A 22,837-nucleotide genomic window follows, 5' to 3' on the forward strand; every position below is an offset into this window, starting at 1 on the left:
TTAAGGAGAGAGTTTTACATCAAGGAGAGAAAATTATCTAGATTATTTTGGTGTTACCTTTCAAAAAAAATCAGAACAATGATTCGTCAAAAAAAAACCCATGAAAAAAGTGTTTCAAAAGGATCAAAAACAACAGTCAGAGAATATATCTAGGCTCTATATTTGCATCTGTCATGAGTCTCATGTTTTTTCTTTACAGCCTCTTCTCTTGCATTCAGAAAATGATGTAAAAATATCTTCTACTTACCTGAATACGTGTACTTAGATGTGATAGTTGGGAAGAGAAAGCATGAAAGCCAAACCAGCACGGAGGGTTTTCCAGGTGCTGGGGCAAGCTCCCGGCTCTCACAGTAGTCCACCAAGAGCAGAGAGAGGTCCCAGGCCAAGCAGGGTTCTACAGCCCCATCTGATGGGCCCCCACAGCCTGCTCTGTCCTCCGTGCAGCCTTTCCTTCTTTTCCTCTGGTCAGTGTTTTCACAGCATTTTTATTTATTTAGTGGCCTGTGGCAACTTTACACAGCAGGGTGTTTGCTATCACATTTCTTGGCACTCGGTCCTCTAAGCTCTTGGGTGCTATCTTGTCAGAGACTACTGCAAACTGTCAAACAGCCGATTTTGATCTGTTTGCATCTTGTTCTGTATAGAAGCGTTTGAATAGCGCCAGAGAGCTATCTGATTTTCAAGCTCCCAGTTTATATCCTGTTGCCTAGGTGAACTGGAGTTTTAGATGCAGACTGATCTGTTATCTCAGGCAGGGGGGGAACTGAAAGAGGTATTAATGTGACGTGAATGTGTTTACAAATCCTGTGTGAGGTTATGACTTAGCTGTAATTCTCTTCTACTCACGGTAACAAGTGAGTAGTGTGACTCAGTGACTGAGATGATTTCTGCAATTCCAGCTTTGTCCACCAATACAAAGGGGTTGTGCTGTACATTTTTTTTCCTTCAATGGCAACCTTTCTCTCTCTGTGTGTGCTCAGTCCCATCTGGCTCTTGCAGCTCCCTCCTAGGGCAGAGGGGACCACACTGGAAGGAGTAGAGATGGAGCACGTCCCTCACTAACGTTGCTTCACATGATGCTGAGAGGCCCCAGGCAGGAGGCAGGAGCAGCATCTTTGACATTGCTGACCCTGCACAGCCCTCCACCTCTTCCTGGTCCCCTTCAGTGGCTTACCAATCTCAGCATGTTTAAATGCAGGGATGGATGCCAGGTTCCCACCAGCTTCCTCCTGAGATCCTCCCGTTCCTCCTGAGATCAAGAGATGCTTATGGTGTGCAAGAAGCGGCACTTTGGGAAGGATGGGCTTTGATCTCTCTTCTTTAATTGCTTCTTCTCTGAATAGTCCATATCAGTACTTCTCCCTCTCTGTAAAAGTTCTTTGAATCCCTACAGTGGAAAATTAAAAGGACCTTTCTTGTTGCCGTCCACCCAGGAGCAATGACACCAGGTCCCCATCAAGCTGTGCAAACCGTGAGCTGTTGCTGGAGCTGTTGCAGGCAGGGCCTCTGGCGGGAGCTGCTGTTTGGAGGCAGAGATCCAGCCCTGGCACTGACCTGTGCTGGTGGCGCCTGCCCACCAGCATGGTCCCCACCTGCCCGATCACCACAGTGGCTTTTTGTTGTCCAGGTTTGCAGGCTCATGGCCCACACAGCAAATTAGTAGAGAAATACTCAACACATCATCCAATACCTACATTTTCCAAAATATTCAAACTGCTTTGGGTCATGCTGTCTGTTCCAGCCTTGGAAGTTCCCAGTGTTGATTCTTTGCTCCCAAAAGCACTAATGAGCAGGGCAAGGCAGAGCTCACTTGGTTACATTTATCCTGTGCTGGAAAATAAACCAACCACTTTCTTTATATCTCTTATTTTCTTGCGAAGACTAATCCTTCCCTGGTTTCGCGTACAAGGAATGAGAAAGTGACAGGAGTCATGAAAAGGTTGAACTACACTAAATGGTTAAGAAGAGACAGGAATTTTCCTGATTAAAAATAGCTCTCATGTGCACACCCACACCTGACCTTGCAGCCCTGATCTGCATTTAGAGCCAAGGGAGATCTCACCCATGTAGGCAGCAAACTCCAATATGTGATTCAGAGATCCAAAAGTGGCCATGTGAATGACACAAAGGTCCTGCAGTCACCCCAGGTGGCCAAAAACATCATGACTGTAGCTGTCTAAAATTAAATAAGGTGCATTCTACTTAAAGATATCCAAAATATTGCCATTAGGACACTGACTATCTCTTGAAGAGATTGTTGCACCCATACAGGGTAGGAATCTTGCAGGCAGACTCAAGGTGGGGAGCAAGAGTTTTCTGTGTCGGTCTGTGGTGTCTACAGGATCATTATTAACTTGGATCTAATAAGCTCTCTGTGACGATGAAATGTATGTTTTGTATTTTCTTATCCCCGGTTTGTATCCGCTACAATCCAGAGTTCCTGTCACAGCAAAGGCCCCAGCAAGTAATAGCAGATAAATAAGCTGGACCGTGGAAAGCTCACCTGGAGGAACTCATGGCAAAAGCACTTTGCTCTTTAGCTCCTTTTAAAATCCAGTTATCCCATTAAAGCCTTTCTGAAAGATTTCACTCAGCAGCTGTCACACTGCTGTCAATACCACAAGCTACAATCTAATGGCTTTCCTTAGGCTAATGAACAGTTTGCCTGCAAGGTGGAAAAAGATCTATAGGAACTGCTGAATTATGTCTCTCTAAGATACTCGGACTGGTAACATTTAACCGATGGCATGTGCAGTGCACAATGCCATCGTGTTTGCTCAAGGATAGCTCATATGCCACAATGACCCACCACACATTAGCAGCCTCTGAGGGTTTTGAGCACTGGATGTTACTGGTGTCCTTCTCTCCTGCCAGGGGTTAGCCACGCTGATGCTCGTCAGCCCGGAAAATCTCCCAGCTTCAGTGTGAACTGGATTGTGGGGAATGCCGACCTGGAGGTTATCAATGCCACAACGGGCAAGAGGACCTGCGGCAGTCCCTCACGGCTCTGCAAGCACATGTTCTTCGCTCGGTGGGCAAAGCTTCATGGCAAGGTAGGTCTGATGCATTGATGGGACACTGCCACCAGCCCAGTGTCCTATGTCCCTCATGGGGGACTTACATCCTGGGAGGGGATAGAGGTTACCAGTAGCCAGTAGCCAAGACCTTGCAAGGTCAGCTATGGGAGCTGAGTCCAGAGAAATCCAATGACAGAAACCAGGAGGAGAGATGGCTGTTCTGGCTGTTCTTGGCAGTAGAGCCGGGCTCAGATGAGCAGACAAAACTCAAGAGAGGCCTGAGAGGAGTATGCATTGGAGGCATCTACCTCACTTCATTGTTCCATAAGGGTTTAGACTCCCAATTTAAAGTGCTCCCAATCTCACCCAAATTAGCTGACTAAAGCAAGTGCTATGGATTGCCTATTCCCCGCCTCTTCCCCACTCCCCCAGATGTGTTGATAAATCCATACAATGATACAGCTGCTCCTCTCAAGGTAAGTGGTCAAGTGCTGAAGGCTGTACGATGTCACGACACTGAACAGCAGTACAATTTAATGGCATTAAAACTACAGGTTGTACTTAATTGAAATGGTCACCACTCCTTGACAGCCCTGCTTTCTTAAGGAAGGTGGCCATGAACTCCCCTTATTTGAAATGGCACCGAAGTCAACCTGCCCTCGCACTTCACTATTACTCCCCACAGACAGGAGACAATATCAGGACAGATGGATGGCCAAAAACTACAAGGTTGAGCATGGATGTAGGACATGCAGGAAGAAGCTTGATATGGAATAAGGAAATTTTCACTCCTATTATAGTAATTTGCTATAATGAGGCTTGTCAAGAATGGTCCTGCAGTCCATGTGGGGTGGGACAAGATGAGGACAAGAAAAAATAATTTTATTAAGTGCCAAAACTTTTTTCTTATTGGGAAACTTGTGGAAAAGAACAAGGCAGAGTGATGGCAGAGAAGTCTGGAGTCTTTTCCCCCAACAAAGTCATTCAGGAAGGCAAATGGACAGGCAGGGAGGGAAGGTGCGAAGACAAGGCCAAAGGGGTTGTTCTGCTCTGCAGGGAGCATTCCAGGGAATGAGGCTGGTGGGAGTCACCCAGCCCAGGCAGTGCCATGACCTGTCCTACCAGGGCCCCTGAGCCTGGGGGAGCAGAAGGGACCAGCCCGGGCTTCGTGCCCAGGGCTCAGTCACAGTTCAGTGGTGTAGGCCCCATTTCTTGCACGGCAGGTGGCAAAGGAAGGGAGGACGGAAGCACTCCTGCTGCCCCCAAAATGGAAGGTTCCTCATGGAAACAAATCCTGGGATCAGTCGTGCCCTGGGGCAGGCGATGGCCTGGACTATGGATGGCAGAGCTGTACTGCACCTGGCTGGCACCGAGGATGGGGTTGGGGGAGCAGGAGGGAGTAACTTCTGGCTGAGCAGGGAACTTTACTTTTGACAAAACAAAGGATTTGATACTGTCATCAGTGTCCTCCTCTGGGGAACAAAGGGGCAGCTGGAGGGGAGCCACCACAGGCTAGGCCAGCTTGTAGCCCATAGACACTGGGGTTGGCAGCATCATCCCTCCCTTGCTGGCTGGGACAATACATCCCAGCCAGAGCAGACCACGGTGTGCCAGAGCGGCTCATTTCAGGCTGTGCATTCACATTTTCCTTTAATCTGTCTTTCAGCATCTCTCCTTTTTAGAGAGAAGGGAAAGAGTGCTGTTTGCTCACCAAGACTGTTCTTTGAGGGTGCTTTTTCCTACAGGATGCTATTTCCCTGGCTTGTAAGCGTTGGGCTTTCACCTGTCTGTTTGCTTTAAGGCATTTTCCAGACTTTGGTTTCTTTTGTGTAATGTCACAGCCTCACTGCTGGTTCAGCACCGTTAAGACTTCGGTAGGTCAGAGGAGGTCATTTGTTTAGTTCTTCTGCAAAGCGTCTCCCAAGCGTTGTCTCCCAAAGCAGCTCCTGGAAGGCGGCTCCGGTGTCCCGGCAGAGCACTGGGTTTTCCCACACCAGCTCAAATCCTGATAGCTGGTTTCTGTCCTGTCCTGGGCAAGTTTCACAGCATCTTTTACTATAACACATTAAAGAGAGAAAAGGGGAGAGTGTGGGAGGGGACCATCCTTCTTCTGTCTCTCCGCTTCCTGGGCTAAACTGAGCACATTCTTTAAAGATCCCCAGAAAGGACTTTTTTCCCCTTTTTTCCTAAAAATTATCTTAACTGAGAAGTAGAGTTTTGCCTTTGTAAAACACACCAAGATTTGCTGCTGCCTATGCCCACTCCAAGACAAAGCTCTTTACCCTGCTCATCTTCACAGTGGCACAAAACCATGTCACAGGCATTTATTGCTTCCCTGGTTTTTTTGTTGTTAAACCGAAAACAAACACACAAAGCACAGTGATAGTTTGTTTGTTGCTTATGAAATGTAGACAGGAAGATTATGCAGCTACTGAAGCCTCCTGTTTCTTTTGGCTCATCAGTTGACTTTTTTTATTATTATTTCATTTTTCTCCCCTTCCCTGATTTTTGTTCTGCAGCTGAGCACACGAATCGCAAGCCATGGAGACATGCCATCAGTGTACAGCGAGGCAAAGCTGGTGGCTCAGACGTACCAGTCTGTCAAGCAGCAGCTGTTTAAAGCATTTCAGAAAGCCGGTCTGGGCACCTGGGTGAAGAAACCCCCAGAGCAAGATCAGTTCCTACTAACTGTATAAATCACTTGACACCTTTGCTACATGACCGGATCAAATCAGCTGGAGAGAAGGCTAGGCAGGACGCGTGAGCCAAGAGAACTGAAGCAGTTTGAGATTTAATAGCAACCTCCATGGGAATATTTGCTTTTAATTCTGTGTTGGAAATACGTAAATAGAAATGTGTCTGATGCACTGAACTCAACTTCAGAAAACTGCTTTTTCATGATCCCTTCCCAAGAATATACCTGCCCCAATTATAATGCCACCCCCACAAGGATTCTGCTTTTCATTGTTTTTTTGCTGTTGGTTATTACTGATTTGAGGTGTTAGCAGGCCACCTGTCTGAGCCAAAATAGAGTTTGTTTTCCCTCACACAATCAATGCAAGAGTCATCACTGAATAATGGAAAATAGTGAGCGAAAGATGGAAGTACCCCAGGCACACGGCATGACAGCAGGTCTCAGAGCATCCATAATCATCCACAAAAAAGGTGTCTAACCTCTATGCAAAAATCATCCTGTTAGCTGCCTAAATCTGTGAGAAAGAATTTGGACCTCAAAGATATGCAGCATTTTTAAACTCCATTTTCCACTGCTGGCTCAGAGCACAAAGCCGGGCTTTGGATTCCCTTGGTTTTTAGACTTATTCCCTCTAACACCTTGGACAAACCACTTCCCACCAAGTCTTCAAATCTGGCCACAAGTTTTGCACACTGCAAATTTTAATTATTCAGGCCCAGTTCATCACCCATGACCTTTAGGCACCAGCCAGGATGCAGATGCTCTTCAAAAGGGCGATTCAACTCTGTGCTGCCTGCGGAGGTGCACAGCTCTGCAGGGGCCAGCAGTGAAGACCAGTGTGAGGATGGAGGCAGCTCTGGAGCTTCAGGTAGCTGCCTAAAATCAGGCAGGCTGGAGACAGGACCCAGAGCCTCAGATTTCAAAGTTCGTGAGGATCCATAGCTCTAAATTTAGTGGGTGTGAGCTCAGGATGCTCCGTACATCTGAAAAATTGCTGGATTGGGTAGCCACAACTAAGACAACCAAACTAGAGAGCACATTTAATACTTTGCTCTTTCCTGCCTCAGTTTCTCCATCTGTAAAATGGGGATAGTAATAATTACCTGCTTCACATCTAAGGAACTTGGCAGGAACAAAGTGCTCTGGTCATATGCAATGGTGTAAGCAAGATTCTGTTGCTCTTGCAGTGAGTTTTACCTCCCCATATAGTCCAATTGACATAAGTGCAGCAGATGCAACTACAGGCTTGGGTAAGGTCTTAATGTAAGAGCTTTCAGATTCTAGCTCTGTGTAAATGCCTATTATTATTATTATTATTATTATTATTATTATTATTAATGTTTGTCTGCAGTTTGAAAAGCAGGTGGGGTTTTTTAGTTCGTAGACAAGTAGCACCCAACAGTTAAATATTTTCTTCATAACTGTGGCTGGGTCTGATATAATCTCATCTTTAAACCATCCCAAACTTCATTGGAATGCAGAAGATACAGTCATGGGAGAACTGAGCTTTGATAGTCCCACTGCAGAACCAACCTTCAAACACCCGGTGTATTTGTTTCAGTTTTTGGTTTTTTAAATGACAGGATTTGCGGGTATATAACTACTGTTTTCTTTTTATTCCTGTGATTCTCTTTAAATCTGTATATAACATGCTGCTACTGATTTGTGATAATTGTCTTGGTATTTTCTCAGAATTGTCAAGCTGAGTTACTTTTCAAACAACACAAGGCTCATATTTTTCCATGTAATTTCCTTTACACGGGAAACTGTTCCTATCAATAAAGATAGATGCTCTTTGTATAGGGTTTATCATGTTTGGAGAGCCATATACAGTAAATACATTGTTTATTGATGCCCACAATAGAATAGCTACAGTATTTTGATGAGATTTTATTTTTAGATTATAAACTACAAGATGTATCTATAGTGTCTTGTATAAAAACAATTGTGATAAACTAGAATTTTTAAATTAGATAAAAAAAAAGCTCTCCCAGAAACCTTTTCAGCAAAATAATACATTCCATATTAACTACCAAAAATATTTAAAAAAATATCCTTAGAGTAGAAATAGTATTAAAAAAAAAAAAAAAAAAACTGAGACGTTTCAATAATGGAAGCATTTTGTGGTAACCACTTTGTCAATACTTTGATCACTTTGTCAGCTCTTCTGATTAACATTCATGATATTTTTGGCACCTTCTGGAGCTTCCTGATACATCCACACAGTCCCGTCCTCTGACACAGCTGTCACTGGTGCAGACTTCCAGTGTGACCTGGGCAGCAAAGGTGCCCAGAGGGGCAACGGGCGGGTGGGGGATCAAGCCCACGACTGGAGGTGTGGGAGAAGCTGTGGGTGACACTGGCAGTGGCAGTCCAAGGGGCTCCAGCTGCTCCCACCGAGAGAGAGAAACCACAGGGCAACCAGAGAGAAAGACAAGGTTTCTCATGCAGAGATCCACAAGGCAGGGGGAAGCAGTGTCTTCTACTTTTCCTCTCCAACTTAGTCTTTATCTAGCACACAAGAGACCTCAAGGCTCCTCCTTACATCTCCCTGCCTTCATCCACCCTCCTCCAGCCCTGGCATGATGTCAGCCCAACTAATGCATAAAGCTCCACAGGCCAGTGCTGCAGCTACTGTGACAACAATGCACCGTTCCTGGTTATTTTAAGGACAAAAAGAAAAGTGTGGTGGAATTGAATTGTCCTTTGTTGCAAGAAATACATACATGCAATCCTGGATTCAGCTGCCAGAAGGAGTTTAGTAGGGGGAACCAAACCGAGTCCCCACTGCAAGTGGGCATCAGCTGATCTCATTGAAGGCAATGGAGTTGCACCTGCTTGCACTGGGGTTGAATACAACCTTAAATGTCTACTTCTTATTACGTGCAGCGATGGAGTGTGATGGGACCACATCCCAGAAGCACACATGACCTACAGGCAGCATTTCCTGAAGCAAAGGAAAACTTGCTCAGTAGTTAACTCTTTAGTGAAGATTCTGTACATAACACGCATGAGTGAATGGCAATACTGTACTAATGGATGTACATTTGTAATATTTGTAAAAAAAAAAAGAAACAAAAAAGACAACAAAAGAAAATAAATCTGAATTTACATATGTGAATTTGCTGCTAAGTTCTGTAAATTGCACTTCAGTGATACCTGATAAGTGAATGTTTCTGTTAAGTGAATAAAATGCCAAGTAAAATTGTTCTTTCACTGTTTGTTGACCATTTTTCACTGTGGCTTAGCAATCAGTTTGAATGTGCTCCAAAATGCCAGTATGTATTTTTGCACACACCTACCATAGATCTATAGGAAACATGTTCTTGTTTAGTTTGGATTTGATGCATCCTAGGAATCACACACTTGTAGTGAGAGATGGATGTGCTCGCTGGTGTGGAAGAAGCCCTACAAGGACACAGTCTTATCCTGGAAGAAGAGTGAACTGGGCCCACCTCTATTTTGATCTTTCCAGGTTACTCTCAGAGACCTTTCTTAAAAAAAAAATCAGATATGCTTTTGCAAACTCATACTGCATGGGACTTGCTGTATAAAGCTTCCTCAGAAAAATGAAGTGATGAACAAAAGGCCTGAAGTCAGTGCATCTCTGCAGATGCCTTCCTTATTGGGTGGGGTGGCCTTTGTTTATCCTTTCTTCAAACTATCAGTATTCAGCTACAGCAGACCAAAGTCACACCGAGCCCAAATGACATCCTCCACACATGCATTAGTGTATAAGCATCACCTGGTGTCTTGAGATGATTTCCCTCAGCCGGTTCTCACAGGGTTCATTGGTGTGACCAAAGCCTCCAGAGCCTATCAGAAGCCCCTAAAGTTTGTACACACTAACAGTAAAAACTGTCCAGAAAGAGTTTTTCCTGTCCCCCTCCTTGTAAAGATTTGGTTCCAGGACAAAACTCAGCCCAACAGCTCACAGGGAGTCCCACCAATTCTCTGGCCCCGCAGCTCTTTCCTTGCTCATGTTGAAGAGGTCAGTGCTGGACCCACACGGACCATCCCATGGGTTTCGTTCCCCAGCATAGCAGGGCAGGGGCAATGCATAGCTTTATTTTCAAGCTAAGACTTTGCTGCAGTTACATTTCTTTAGCTTGGATCTATGTCATTAGGTATTTGGGTGGGATAAAGAGGAGGGGGGAGAAGAAAGAATTTGCGGGGTATTTTGTGGAAAAAATATATATTTATGTGGAAAAAAGTCACTGTGAGTTCACCCAATTCCTCCACCCACAGTGGATTTTTGCCTTGAGTAATAAAAGCAGCAGATTCTCAGTATTTAGAAATCTCAAAGTGTATTTGCACACATAAATTTTACTGCTTTAAGTGGATATAGGTAAAGCAAATACCATTTGAGTCTCTCCCTCACCACAGCCTCAGACACAGCACTTACTTCCCTAACAGTAAAAATGGTCATGGCGGCATAAAACTGTCCTAAAGAGAAAGGAGGGAAGTTACACCAGTAGCAAGGCTGTTTGCACCACCATCCGCCCTCAAAGTGATGAGCTTATCATTGTTTTGGTGTCAAATAAAGTAAACGCCTGAATTCCCAACTTGGCAAAAGCCGTGAGTAACATCAGCTGTCCCCGCAGAGAGGCTCCGGAGGAGATGTGCTGGGACCAGCCCTGGTGCCGATGGAGGGACCAAGCACAGCTCAGGCCATGAAGGGCGAATGGTGGAGGTGAGGAGGTCCCTACAGGGGCTTCCCAGCAGCTTGGCAGCTCCTCAGCCCGCTCCTGGGCAGTTTGGCCACAGCTGAGTTTGCAGCAGGCAGTTTCCAGCCTGTTTTCTCCTCCAAAAGTAGCTGCTACTGCCCAACCGTGGCAGACACCGTGACACGATTTGGCTGCCGAAAACAACTACAAAGCAGTCATTAGGGTAAATTGTATGGATGGATTCTGTGTTTAATCTCATTAAGTTTAAAGGGTAAATACCAGAACTGCATTTAAAACTTTACAGGCGTACACCCCAGCATCGTCAGGCACAGTTATTTCTTTTCCAACTGTATATTGGAAAAACAACAACATAAAACATGAACAAGCTGATATATTGGCTAATAGAGGGCTTCAGAGAAGTGCCTGTTTCTCAAATAAAATAAATAAGTCCTCTGCTGCAGTTAAACCTTGATAGCCATGCTTGTGTGTTGAAGAATGAAACAGCAATTTAAGAGCTTTTTAAGCCTTCTGATTCATTACCGTTGTGCCTACTTTGCAGCCCTGCAACCTGATTACTGTGGCTGGTTTCAGCTTGATCCTGTGGATACACCAGTTTAGCTGGAAATCCGGGTGAAGTCAGAGAAAATCTGAGACTTTTTGAAGAGTAGTGACAGTCTGTTTGGGTGCAAAAAAGACCCAAAACAGAACATACCCAAACCAACACGAAGACATACAAGCATATGCACAAGTATAGACATGTGGTTTCTTAGTACTCCGAGGCCTCCTGAGTAAATAATGTGGCCTTGGAGAAAGGGGATTAATAATCATTGCTTTTTCAGCAATGAAATAGTTCTGCTCAAATGCTTCATTCAGTCTGGCTTTCCTGGTAATTAAATCCTCTATTAGAGAATTTTATGTTCTATTTTATCAACTACTTTTGCAATACAGAATTACTTCCACTAGACCATTAATGTTTTGTTCTGCTGTGGAGAGGAAAAGGTCCCGTTCATCCTCCTCTGGCCCTGAACAGATGCCTTCGCAGCCTATGCTGCCATGAAACGATCAAAGCCAAGAAGAGACGGGTGCTTCCTTTGCACCCAATGTTACCAAAACACACAGCTCCTCCCCCCAACCCCTCACCTCCCCCCAAAAAGGAAAATAAAGAAATGAAGAATGGTACATACTGTCGGGTCTGACCAGTTCCTCTGATGGACTAACTGGTGCCTACCTCTCCTCCTGGGACCTCAAAGCCACGCTCAGGCACTAGGACAGGTTGTACTTCACATACCCTCCAGGGAGGTGGTTTAGCTGCAGTGTTCTTCCCTCCCAGCATCACCAGCCTAGCTACACCCAGCCCTGCCTTCCACAGCATATTCTTTGCTACAGATTGCTTTTATTAATTAATTTGATTTTAAAAGGTAAATTAAAGTGTTTAGTCACCTAAAAGTGTTAATTCTTAAATCTATAATAAGTAATATTTTTACTGTGGATTCTAAAATAAATTGCTTTTTTTTCTAAAGCAAATTGCTTGTTCACATCCTGGTCTTAATGGTAAAAGGAAGGATTTTCAGAAGTAACAACAGGTGCCAGCGTCTCCTTGACACCACAGGCTCCTAAAATCCTGACCATCACACAGAACACTGCAACTTGGGCCCTAAATCTCAGATTTCAGTCAGAGATGAGGTGATGTTCAAAAGGGTCTTGTTAACCTACCTGTCATTGTCAACACCTAAACCCCACATGGTTGGGTACCAAACCCCTGCTCAGCCTCCAGCATTAAAAAGCCACTAGACCCTACACGTCTTTTTCTGGGCATGCCTTGTCGTGGCTGCTTGGTGTGTGGCCTGGTGCTGATTCCCACCATATTTTGACCTGTCCAGATTCATGAACTATGCCTACACATCCCACCTGTAGTCCTCTCAAGGCCTCTACAAGACCATATCCCAGGAAAATTCCTTCACTGAGTAACTCAACTCGCTGCTCTCTAAAGGGACAGGCAAGTATCATAATCACCAGAAAGTCAGGAACTCTGGAAGAAAGGTATGGAGAGGTTGTGTCTCATATTTATATTATTTCATAGAGAAGAAGCTAACTTATTCATTATAATTTAATAGCATTTTGGCATAGGAGACAACAAGAAAAACATGATAACATAGCTGGTTTGGGGGTACTTACCCAGGAAAGGAGCATTGTCTAGGTTTACGGTGTCAAGTGAGGAAGAGACAAAAAAGTGAAGACCCCCAAACCAAGTTCAGGATAGAGGAGCTCCTGCCCTCCAGGCAGCGAGTTCACAACACATGAAAAACTTTCTTTGTTCAAGGCCCATCTTCACCTAAACCACTTCATCTACCCAGAGGTTAGGTGTCTGGTTTGAATGCACTTTCTAAGCCTCCTGGATAGAGAAAAGTGGCTCCATAAGGAGATTCATGTCACTCAACACAGCATCTAAGAGATGCGGAGAACTTTTCCTTTCAAGAGTCCAACCTATCTCCACTGATGGGAGAGGGAGTCAAGGACCATCTGGTCCAAGCTTTCTTGGCAAAAGCACAGTCTAGGCAGGAGGGCCCAGCACCCTGTCCAGCTGAGTCTTAAAAGTGTCCAACGAATTCACGACTTCCCTGAGGAGATTATTCCAATGGCTGATATGTGAAACAGATTAGTCTGCTTTTAAAGTTAAGTGTTAACATCTTCAAATTCTGGAAAGAAGGCCATAAGTTCCAGCTGTAAGTTTTGGTGGCTGACTAAATTAACATATACTCTATGTATTTAGAGATTTGGTGAGGGAGTTTATTCTTAACATAACTTTGCTGCCATTTAAATCATTGAAAAAGTCACTACTGGCAGCAGGGTTAGGTTGATATCAAATTCATATTTCAATTTGAGAACTAAGAGAACTGATTCCACATGAACCTTTTTTTGCACCAAAACTTAGTTCCTAGACCTGACACATCTGTACTCACTGGAAAACTGAAACCATCCAGCGCTGCCATCTGAGCCTTCACATTAGAATTTCCTTGTGGTGGCTCGGCATTTTCCTTATTTTCTTCATATCTGACCCAGTAACCCTTTGACCCTCTAACAAGTGGAAACACATTTGAAGAACCTTTCTCATTATTTGAAATATCTGCTGTACAAGTTCAGCTCTGTTTTCTGTGTGTGTGACTTTCCTAAAATATCCTTTTATCTTCTTTTTCGGTTACTTAAGGGGTGAGGCAGAGATCAGAAGTAGCTAATCTGTCCATCTATTTGGCTCATTGCCTACTGGTCTCTCTTGAAGAACTGTGCCAAAAGTGAAGACTCAGTAATTTTGAAAACAACCCCTTTTTCACTCAAGGGGTGATGTGGACATCATTCTATCACAAAAATGTCAGTGAAATGTACAAAAAAATAATTTTGTCTTACTACACTATGGGATTGTCCAACTAAAGTAAAATTCTGCCACCTTAATGTAAATCCATTGACTTCCAAGGACTCAGACTAGTGTAACTGAGCAGAATTCTGTCTACGAAGGGAATTGGGTGGTTAAGGTCACATGAAAAAGGTACATGAAAACACTTCATCATTCTCTCTCCTGTATTTTCAGAGTGCAGCTCAATGATTTGCACCACTGAGCGCCGAAGCAGGCTGCTAGTGTCTCTAGACAAGGCTGGCTGAAGATTACCCTGTGAAATGACATTAAACCGGTGAAGCGTTTTAGTGCGTATGGGATTGGCCAGGGAGTGCCATACTTTACCCCAGCTGCTAATTTCTCTCCTCTTTTGTCATCCTTCCTCCAGTTTTCATGGGGGAAAAGCTCTATTCAGCCATTGCAGGTAAGATTAGACAGACCTTCATGGGAAGACAGAAAGGACACTTTAGCGTGGTCCCCTGTGTATCACAGCAGTTCAGTACCTCTGTCCCAGGACCAGGTCCATAATGTCATTTTAAGTTGTAGCTTTTTCTTTTTTTTTTTTTCCATAAACATACTAAGTTTCTGCTGCTGCATCTTTCTCCTTGCCAACTCTTACTACAAATTCCCCTGACAGAAAGCTACATGATCATGTCCCACACTGACTGTTTTCAGTGTCAGAGTGCCACTGAGGCCAGGTGCTTTTGGGTTCCCCTGCTAGCACTGCTGAGTATCTGCTGCTAGTATAGATAAATGGAAAACAAAACGTGGAGAAGCAGTAAACCAAACTAAAAATACATCTTAAATGAAGCAGCTGTCTCCATCTTTTACAGGGAGGTTTGCAATAGCTCCTGACTCCACTGTTATCATTACTGACTGACAAGTTTGATAGTTTTTCTACATTCTAAGCTGCCTTTTTTACTGCTAGAGGGGTCCTAAGCCATATGGGGACAAGTTGCTGCAGAGGGCCAGGGTGTGGAAATCACTTGGGTTGCCCCGTGCTTGTTGTCTTGTTCCTGCAGCAGCTGAAGAGCCATGCGTGGTCCTTTGCCTTCACCCAGCCCTGTGTGGCTGCTCCCCCCACCTGCAACAGGGCTGCAGGAGCTTTCATCAGCAGTGATTAATGTATTATTGCCACCGACGAAAAGATAGATCATGCTTATGAGTCATACTGGCCTTTAATAACTGCAAGCCAGAGAAAAGAAAACTGCATTTATTTATCTTCGTTAAAATAAATTAACAGACTAGAGCCCTTCAGTCCTTCACATGCTTCTCCGCGAGCCCTGGCAGCAGCAGCCTGCACTGGGAAATTGGCAGGAGCTGCCCAGGAAAAGCGAGCAAACAAACCAGCTGCCTGCAGCTTGCCGGGGCTGGCCTTTGGTTTGCTTTGCAAAGTTAAAAAGCCCTCAGTGCATCCAAGGAGCTGCTGTAGCCCATGGGCTGGCAGCTTTGGCATATATGCATGTGTGCGTATGTTTATATATACATATTTATATGTATTTGCTTAAGGACTCCATCCTACATAATGAATGAGGACATTGGTGCTCAATGGCCCATCAGCTGGCCAGACCCTCCCCTACAAGAAAAGCAGGGGTACAGGGCTATATGTCCTGCTGCTTAAGCAGTAGTTTTACTTGCATTTAAGCCAGGACTGCCTCTGGAAAAAGCATTGCTCCTTGTGTCGTTCCCTGCCACATCCCTGGCACTGGAGTCCAGGCAGGAGCCCAGTGATGCAGAGCAGGAAAGTTGATCTTGCTGAAAACTGGTCTTCTTTTCTTTCTCTTTTTTAGCCTGGGATATTATTTTTGAGTAGGTCCAAGCGCTCCACCTGGTTCACCGCAGCACCACACGTGCACTTGTGCCAACAGTGCAGGGGGCAAAAAGGAAGGCAGGACTGCTCTGTATGGTGACGGTGACGCTGCAAATGCAGGTTCCCTTACACCCTTCCATCTACAATCAGACCACCAGCTCTCACCTCCCTGTGAACACATGCAACTGAAAAGAGCTTACAAATAACACTGGAGAAATGCACGTGTTCACTTGGGAGGCCTCTGTGTTTCTCAGAGTTCCCCACTGGAGAAACTGCTGTTCTCCTTGTGTCGGTATTTCCCTTCCTTGGAAAAAACCCTCTTTATACATCTAAATACTTTGTGTGATGAGAGCACCACTTGCAGAACAAGAGATGGTAACGTACCAGGAGAAGCTGGAAAATCTGCCCATCGCAGGCCATCGACTCCATACACCTAGGGCACTGTGCAGGGGGTTATTCACGGTGATATGTGGATGGGGGCTTCTTGCTGCCTCTTCTCACTGAAATATAACAGTGTGGTTCTTCAGACAGGCACCATGACATGAGCACCCGCATTTAATACATTTCCATCAACTGGAGAACTGTGTTTATTTGTGGATGTGACCATTTAATGTATTTTGGTTCTTATTGAGATTTCCTGCCTCTCCGCATCACTCACTACCTCTCTCCTCCTGCTGCCCTCCGCAAACCACGACACAGGCACGTGCTGCCAGGAAGGACGGGTGGTTCATGACCCAGGAGAAGGCTGGAGGAGAGGTAAGGCCTGTTCCCACATACTTCTCTCCAGGCTTCAGGAAAGTCACATGAATCTCCCTGTTCCTCCATGTAGACAATAAACACTGACCTGTTGTTGAAGTCTCTTTACAAATGTCTGCACGCTGTAGAGCTAGGATAGCAAACAAATAACCTTTTTTTTCCCCATACTTGAAGTTAAGTCAATATCTGCTGTTAATTGATCAAATCCAATGAAAAATCGAGTCGGTCTTCTCTATATCTGTTTGTGCAAGTTCCCTAAGGGCATGGCCCCACAGTAGAGCCAACCGCACTGCTTGCTGCCCCAACAGGGGAGATCCCCTTTTCCTCCTCTCCCTGCCTTCCTTTCCCTGCTCCTGCCTGCACATCCTGCCCTTTCCCTGCCATCCTCCCAAATTGCTTCGAATCACTAAATGGACAGAAAACCGACACAGCAAAAAATAAGATAAATATCTCTTAGGCTGGGGACCTGAAGTCATTTTCATGGGGTCAGGAGGCTGCAGAGCTCGGGGAGGCTGGGAGTGGGGCAAGGGCCATGGAGAGGGATGGGGATGGGGGCACGGAGGGGGAATTTTCCTTCTCTGTGGTGAAGAGCCATTAGCTCTGCAGACTCATCCTTAAGCACCAGTGGTTTCTACCTTTTTTTCTGCCTCTCTTGCAATACTGCATGCATCTGTCTTTCCTCGCCACCTCCAAGTGCCCTGGAGCTGTCCTGGGGCACCTCAAGTGCCGTGGGGAAACAGTGAGTTTGTACGGGGCTCAGTCAGCACAGCGATGCCTCCGCACTGGCAGCAGCGTCAGGCTCCAGGGAAAGGGGGGAAGTCAGCTGAAATACCAGGATTTCCCAGCCCCAATAATAAATGACCAGCAGCGGCATTTGCAGGGATGCTGGTGTGACATGGCCAGCTTTTGAAAATGCTGATCTCTGCATACAAGGTGGTGTATGAAGCCCAGAAGACAGGAGGACCAACCTCACAGCCATTCCTGCCCCTTCCAGGTCCTCTCCCTGAGTGCGTCACAGCCTTTCTAGGGCTTTTCTTGGGCAAGGTTGAAGATTTTATCCCTAAAACCAGATAGGCAAGAGATTTATTGTTCCCAGTAGCCCCATATTAGCTGTAGTACATCTAATCCATCCCCTGTCCTTACCAGAGCAGTGAATGGCACACGGTTTTTGTGCTGCCCCATTATTGATGAGAAACTGAAGCACAGAATGCCAAGGTGGCCACAGCAAAGTCCCGCAGGTGAGAAGTGTTTCAGTGAGGCCATGCACCCTTTGGGTGAACACCTTGGTCCTCCATGAGCCTTCCTGCCCCACCAGCATGGAGCCTGGGGCAGGAAGGGCTCTGCCCTAGTGAGCCAGAGATGGTGTGCAGTGCTCCTGTGTGGTGGGAGTGCCTTAATTTTTTTAATTGCCCTCAGGAACTGATTGCCTGGGAAGATGGGAAGATGGGAGAATTTTGTTCTTGCAGGACTTTAAGCATAACCTAGACAAAAACCCTGAGGAGCACAAGGCCCGTGTTTGATTCTGCCCAGTGGTGAGACCATGTTGGATCCCCTCCAGCTCCAACCTACTGCAGCTCCAGTGGAGAGACAGTACCTGCCCAAGCACTATGGGGCCAAATTCTACACCTGAAACAGCACTGACTGAGTATTCCTGTCCAGGAGATGCTTTTCTTCTAGTATGTGGTGGGCATTGGTTGTATTTTACCCCCACATGCCCAAGGGGGAGGCCAAGAAGGGGACTAGTGAAGGGAGAAGTCGTGCAGGCAGCTGGGGTGGCAGTCCATAGCCGTGCAAGGTCTTTGAAGGATCCATGTACGCCTTTGGCTCTCCCCACACATCCGGTGTAACTGGGCCCAAAGATTCAGCTGGGCAGTGGGGCAACTTCCAGCCAATACTAAATACAGCACTTGGGCAGCCGGGAACATTTGGGACTCTGTGATTTAGCAGCTGGTGAGCTACAAAACGTCAAAGCTTTTGAACCAGGCAACCCTAAGTCACCTGAGTTAAAGCATCAAAATATTTTCTTTCAATACAGGTCTATCTGTAAAAGAAGAAAAAAGGACAGCAGCTAGTCAGAAAGGCTTTAAAATAAAACACACTAATATACATAATGGGATATTTAAATGTAAAAATCTATTAATATGTCATAATGTGTTATGGTATGCAAGTGATAGCCATAGTACATTAGTAACATATACATTATCAACATGTATATACACACGTGCACACACATATTTTAAAATAGGAACACATAATAATACACCATGATGCACCCGCTGATGTAATCCATATTTATGGCACATCAAAAGAACCACAAAGATAAAATTCCATGGAGTATCTTAGCATTACATAGCTATATATTTATTTATAGGTATATAAGAACAAAAGTTAACTACGAAATGTCCGATTTTCTTCCCAGTGGCAGCTCAGTGCTTCTGCCACCCTCACGCAGGGAAGCATCCAAGGTGGCAGGAGCCAGACCCGACTGCCGTGGGTGCCTCAGCACTCCTGTGCTCTGGGCTGGTTTAAAATGAAGCTCCCGGGTGTTTGTGTCTCCCTGCCTGACAGTAGCTCTCTGGCATCCTCCGTGTTTCACTGCTGGGGTATTTAGGTGCAACATGTATTTTTTAAAAACTTTCTATCCATCACCCATAATGTATAGCTGAAGTGTTTGGCTCCAGTACATTTACACGGTAATCAAATCATTAGCCTGGGGGAGGCATAACATATTAATGACTTTAGAAATGTTGGTTAAACTCCAGTCCTGATCAAAGAGACCAAAATTTATTGTCATTCCTCTAATAGCCGTGTGGTAACCAAAATGAAATCAATTTGATGAAGATAATTAGGTTCCCATCTCCATCACCACACACTTAGTACAATTAGGAGGAACGAGCTTCCCCTACTAGCAATATGATACTGTTAGCACAGATGAAAATACTTCAGCAGCTCCAGCCAGGAAACACTTCGTGAAACAACCATTTTTTAAATAAGAAACTGCTGGTTCATCAGAATCTGAATACTCCCAGGAGTCTCCATACCACACACTTAGCTCCTGGGCAGAGCTCAGGGGCAGACACTAGCAGAGGTCTCCCCTAGAGCGGAGGGAAACATTTTAGGACCTTGCCTGGGCTGTTGGACATGCACAGTCAGGTCCTGAATCTCCCTCAGGAGCCTCCTCCTGTTCCTGCAGGGCAGGGGAGATGAAGCCCACCCCTGCGACACTGCTGCCAAGCCACAGCCTGTCACTGTATGAGTGGGGTCAGTGGCTTTTCAGTGGCTCTGCTCACTCTGTCTGAGCCAGGTGCAGGAGGATGCCAAGGAGAAGGTCTACAGGGAGGTTTGGGGGCGGGAAGGTGGCTGCTCCCAGCAGGGATGAGGCTGGGGAGCTGGATCTTCTCAGGGCATCAGCCTCTCCCACAGCTGGGATGTATGCAGACTCTACATCCCACGTCTCCATATGCCGAGCCCAAAGCACAATTTTTCTTACTGAGAGGCCTTTGTATCAGCTTGGTGCTGAGCAGGAAAAGCAAATTAAATAATTGCAGAATAAGAAAACCTTGTTCCAGCTCTGAACTGACTGGGTTCAGCATTCCTCTTTGCATCAGCTTCATAGGCAGAATACATTAATGTCTGTGCTAATCAAATAATGGCAAACCTGATTTGTTAACATACTCATTTAACAAGTCGTCAAACTGCATTTCCAATTTTCTAAAAAATAAAATATTCCATTTGTGAATATTCCGCTGATACTCATTTAATTTATTCTGAATGTTTGAAAACTTCAATAATTGCATGGATTTTAGCAGAAATGACCCATATCTTTTCAGTGCAGACCTTCAGCTACACAGTAAGTGTTGCCAGCATTTTGAAACGAAAGTAAAGATTAAGTGACTTAGGAACCTAACACTGATTTTTGGTCAAAGTTTTTGAAAACTGCCCTCAAAAGTTTCATTCCTCATCTTTTAAAATACAAGATGTTTTGTCCCTGACATTATCCTGCCACTTGGAAATAAAATTCTTTCCATTTCCTCAGATTTTAAAATCCTGCCCAGTGGCCATATCTTAAAAGTCAACTTTCAAATAGAAAATTTTTACAGCATTTCTATGCAATTTCTCTCTTCAGATTTTTGAAAAGACCCTTTACACAGTCATAGTCCTGTGTGGTGCAGGACATGTGACACAGGTTTTCCAACGGCATCTGTTGACATTATAGTGAGAAGCATTGTATAGACGCAGGAAAGAGAGGCCCAGAGAAATTGTCTGCCTAAAATTAAAGCTACTTTATGTCCTTTTTTCCTTCCAGGTGCATCCCCCCTTGCTGTCCTCAGAGTCCTCCTTTGGCACATTTTGGACAAGTGCAATCTATGTCTCCATGTCTGAAATCCCCAATAGAGCAGATCTGGCTTCTGCAGAGAGATTTTGAGGCCAAGGTAATGGAAACTGGTGGGAGACAGAGAAGGCAGGAAGGAAAAGAGCAGCATCAGGGCAGAAAGGGCAGTGATCCAAACTAATCCTGCTCAGTGGCAGTGGTGGAAATGGGCCCCGCATCTCCCGACCTGCAGAATGGGACTGCTGGCAGGTGGTGATGTAGGCCCTTTGGAGAAATGGACCTCCTAGATCCCTCTCCCGGCCTAGGAAAGAGTTATGGATTAATCCTCTTGTGACGCATATAGTAAATAATGTAAGAAAAATCCATGTAAAGCTATGAAATATGAAGACTTCATATCTGGCTCAGAAAGATCTTGCTGCTGGAGGCTGGGAGAGTATTCTTGAGAAATGTCACTACCTGCTTGTCCTGTTCTTACACCCTTCTCTAAGGGCAACCATCATCTGTTGTCAAAAACCAGCAGTGGGGTAATTGGAGGCATTTGGTCCCAATAAAGCTATTCTGTAATGGTTTTACATTAGTCTTATGGATTAGGACGAAAGCAGGTACCCCCTTGGGCTTTTTCTGGCTTGTTTTGTGGTTCTCGTAATATTTTATTAGACCTTGCTAGACCCTGAGGCTGTTGCTTTGAGGTTTTTTTCAGGTGGAGCTACTGGCCTATGGTACAAGCAGGAAATAACCTCAACCAGAGGCTGAAGACCACAGTTTATATGCAAGGAGCTATGTATATTCACCCTAAGTACAGCAGGAATGAAGGCTGTAAAACAATTAGACCCCAAAGAGGTGATAGAAATCTCAAAGAAGAAACTACATGAATTATTCCTGTGCTTAATCACAGTCTCTGGTATTCTCAGAGGAAGTACTATGATGAATAAGCAGAGCAAATGATCAAAATTCCTGTGTAATGAGCCCTGTGTTAATTGCCCCACTGTCCATTGAAACACAAAAGGTACTAATGAAGCACACAGTCTCATCATCCCCTGACTGATTTTTGTTAGGCTTCTGTCTAAAAGTTATGTATTCAGGAGAAACCGTGGGACACAGGGAACTCCAGTAAAGGGGGTTTTTACTCTTCTCTCACTTGGAAATGAAATGTCCTTCCCTGGGACCTGACTCAAAACAGGCCATTTCAGCGAGGCTAAACTGGTAGCACACTGTCAGCCAACAGCCAGAAGCATGAAATAATCCTCAATTCTTTCCCAGGTTAAAAGTGGTGCACAAAGCCCTAACCCCTCCCCGGCCATCACTCCCCTGCTATCTTACACGCCACCAACGTTCAAGATTTCACAGCAGCAGGAAGGATAAAGGCTGGATTCTTTTTTCTGTTTCAGTGGGACACTGGGTGTTATCACTGGGGCTCTGGGAGAGATTTTGCTGGCTGTCAGACTATGGGATTTAGGAGATGATACCCATTAAATTAGCTGTAATGCAGACACATACTCCCCCTGTGAAGCTCACCAGGGTTACCACAACCAAGGACCAAGGCAGTGCCTTTAGAGGAGTGCCAATCTTTAGAGCAGAGATTGGACAACAGAGTGGTTCTGGCAACACTGAGCATTTGCTATTTATACACCATGCAGGGGAGGGGAAGGGGGGCATCAGGAATTCCTCTGGACCTATGCGAAGGTTACTTTGATCATCTGAACTGAAGCTCACTCTGACTGAGATTTCCTTAATAAACCAATAGTTATTTTGACACAGTACCACTGGTTCTCCAGCCAGATGCCCCAAAATACACAATAAAACCTTTGTACTTTCCCCACATCACAGACTGAAGCTGGAGTGAGAGCTCGAAGTGGGGAGGAGGATGCGCAAGGCACATTTGGCCACCCTGTACATACACCAGGTCATGGAATGGATGTCCCCTCAACCCACACTGCACTGGAATCAGGTCTGGAGAAGCTGTGTGGTAACCAAAATGAAATCAATTTGATGAAGATAATTAGGTTCCCATCTCCATCACCACACACTTAGTACAATTAGGAGGAACGAGCTTCCCCTACTAGCAATATGATACTGTTAGCACAGATGAAAATACTTCAGCAGCTCCAGCCAGGAAACACTTCGTGAAACAACCATTTTTTAAATAAGAAACTGCTGGTTCATCAGAATCT

The 22,837-nt window shown here is 45.1% G+C and overlaps 1 protein-coding gene across 1 annotated transcript in view; it reads left to right on the forward strand.

The window, feature by feature from the left end:
- The window catches only part of ADARB2 (adenosine deaminase RNA specific B2 (inactive)), a 108,282-nt gene extending 102,569 nt beyond the window's left edge, over nt 1–5,713 (forward strand). Inside the window, exons 8-9 of the mRNA XM_074157236.1 lie at nt 2,875–3,053; nt 5,537–5,713. Of these exons, the coding sequence (XP_074013337.1) occupies nt 2,875–3,053; nt 5,537–5,713 (356 nt within the window). The remainder of the gene's footprint in view (nt 1–2,874; nt 3,054–5,536) is intronic.
- The last annotated feature ends 17,124 nt before the right edge of the window (nt 5,714–22,837 follow it).

This window comes from Numenius arquata, chromosome 12 (assembly GCF_964106895.1).
Source record: "Numenius arquata chromosome 12, bNumArq3.hap1.1, whole genome shotgun sequence".
Classification (NCBI taxonomy): domain Eukaryota; kingdom Metazoa; phylum Chordata; class Aves; order Charadriiformes; family Scolopacidae; genus Numenius; species Numenius arquata.